The sequence below is a fragment of the Penaeus chinensis genome, chromosome 14 (assembly GCF_019202785.1).
Source record: "Penaeus chinensis breed Huanghai No. 1 chromosome 14, ASM1920278v2, whole genome shotgun sequence".
Classification (NCBI taxonomy): domain Eukaryota; kingdom Metazoa; phylum Arthropoda; class Malacostraca; order Decapoda; family Penaeidae; genus Penaeus; species Penaeus chinensis.
Window position 1 is genome coordinate 15,640,202 of NC_061832.1, and position 2,500 is coordinate 15,642,701.

General features: G+C 34.5%; 1 protein-coding gene across 1 annotated transcript; it reads right to left on the bottom strand.

Annotated features, from left to right (window-relative positions):
* Nucleotides 1-198: 198 nt before the first annotated feature.
* LOC125032604 lies at nucleotides 199-1,347 on the bottom strand. Its single transcript, XM_047623858.1, has 2 exons — nucleotides 974-1,347; nucleotides 199-649 (listed from the first exon to the last, which is right to left on the bottom strand). Exons 1-2 carry the CDS (start codon nucleotides 1,319-1,321, stop codon nucleotides 305-307), a joined length of 693 nt encoding a protein of 230 aa, XP_047479814.1. The 5' UTR covers nucleotides 1,322-1,347; the 3' UTR covers nucleotides 199-304.
* Nucleotides 1,348-2,500: the final 1,153 nt, after the last annotated feature.

Here is a 2,500-nt window from a genome sequence, read left to right on the forward strand (position 1 = left end):
TGTTTTTGTGCTAATTTTGTTTTATCTATGTTAGCTTTTATTTTTTATTTGCGTGTCTTATCATTATTATCTATTACCTATTATTTATTATCTTTATCATTATTATTATTACTATTATTATTATTATATGTATGTATTTTTTTCTGCGTCTATGCATTCATTTCATTTCTAATAAATCATTGAAATAAAAAAGCACCGTGAATAAAGTTTCCTTTAATATATATATGTAAATAAATATAGCTCTTTAATTCGTGACAAAAAAATATTTCTTCATCTCTCGGACACTACTGACGCAGGAAGACCCTCAGCCGTGGAAAGGGCTTGGAATGTGGGCGGAGGAGACCAAATAGGCGGGTGCGGGCGGGTAAGCTGCGGGTGCGGGCGTCGTGGCGGGCTTGTGGTAGTTCGGGGCGTGGTAGTTGGGCTTCGGGCTGTGGTAGTTGGGCTTCGGGGCGGGGTAATGGGCAACCCCCTCGTAAGTGACTTCTGCGACGAAGCCGGAGTCCGCGCTCACGTAATAGGACACCTTCTGGCGCCGGCCGTCGGGGAGGTCCACGTAATAGGAGCCCTTGGTGGTGTAGCCGTCGTCCGATTGTTGGTGGCCGAAGTTGTTGCCGCCCTCGTTAACCGCGAAGTCGAAGTCGTGGCTCTGCGTGGGTGGAAGAAAGGGGTTGGGCGGGAGGAGTGTGCGGATTAGATGTGCGAATAGTGCGACTTAAAAGGAAGTCGGTTCTGAGGCGAAGCTGCACTTAAGAATTATGATTTTGGGGAAAAAAAGAAAGGTTAGAAAGATAAACAAAAATACTTATTTATAAAGAAATATATATCTCACGTCGTCAATATCAAAACAGAAGAGATAAATAACTCTTTTAAACATAATCGGAATCAAACTGGTTCATAAGCGACCGAAACAGTTTGGAATCGCCGACTGAACCGAACCAAACCCTACCGACCATTTCAAAACCACCCATACCTTCTTAGCCGGCGCATACCCGTAGGACCGAGCAGGGGCGTAGGTAGGATGAGGAGGTTCCTGCGCCTTGGCCAGCGCGAAGGACGGCACGGAAGGACGCCGGGGGGTGTTAAGGAAAGCGAAGCTGGCAGGATGCGAAGCGCTCGAGCTGCTCTTCGAACCGGAGACGAAGCTCGACGAAGGGACGGTGGCGTAAGAGGAGGTCGTCTCGTAGGTCGTGTCATAGGTCGTGTCGTAGGTCGTAGGGGCGTAGGACGGAGCGAAGTATGGCCGGTGGACTCGGGGTGGCCATACTGAGGAGGAGACGACTGGGTAGCGCGAGGGTGTGGCCAGGGCGACGGCGGCCATAAGGAGGAGGAGAAGAGTCACCTGAGGGGAAGAATGTCTCAAGTACCATTTTATGGTGATAATATAATAATAATAATTATGATAATGATGATAAAGATGAGGATCATAAGAATAATGATAGTAACGATAATGATAAAGTTGATAATAGAAACATTAAAGAAAATAAAACTAATATCATTATTATTATTACTATTATTGTTTTTATTATAATTATTATTACTATTTCATTATTCTTAGTATCTGTTTGTTTGTTTGTATTTTAGTTTTGTTATCATCATTATTTCTATTATTTTCAGTATTATTATCATTTTATTATTGTTATTAACATTATTTTAAATACCAGCGACAATATTGATAATAATAATAATGGTAATATGAATTATGATACCAACAAAAATAATAACAATAGTATCTAACATAATAATAACAATGATGCTATTAGTAATAGTAATAATAAGTATAATAATAATAATAATAATAATAATAATAATAATAATAATAATAAATATAATGATGATAATAATGATAATGATAATAGTAATAATAAAAAAAATGTAATAATAATAATAACAACAACAACAACAACAACAACAACAACAACAACAACAACAAACCATCAATATCATTATCATCATCATCAATTATTCGCCGATAATAATAATAGACAATGATAATAACAAAAGCTACAGCAAATAATTTTGACAGTCATGATAATAATGATAATAATAAATAATAGTAATAATAATAAGAAAAAATATATTAAGATGTAAATAATCTTGCTTATTCTCCTTTTCTTCATTATAACATTCATAACAACAATACTAATAATGATATGCATAATAACAATAATAATGATATGCATAATAACAATAATAATGATATGCATAATAACAATAATAATGATATGCATAATAACAATAATAATGATATGCATAATAACAATAATAATGATATGCATAATAACAATAATAATGATATGCATAATAACAATAATAATGATATGCATAATAACAATAATAATGATATGCATAATAACAATAATAATGATATGCATAATAACAATAATAATGATAATGGTAATGATGATAAAAATGATGATAGAATAATAAAAATCATAGTAATAATGATAATGATAATAATGATAATAATAGTAGTAATAATAATAACTAATAATAATAG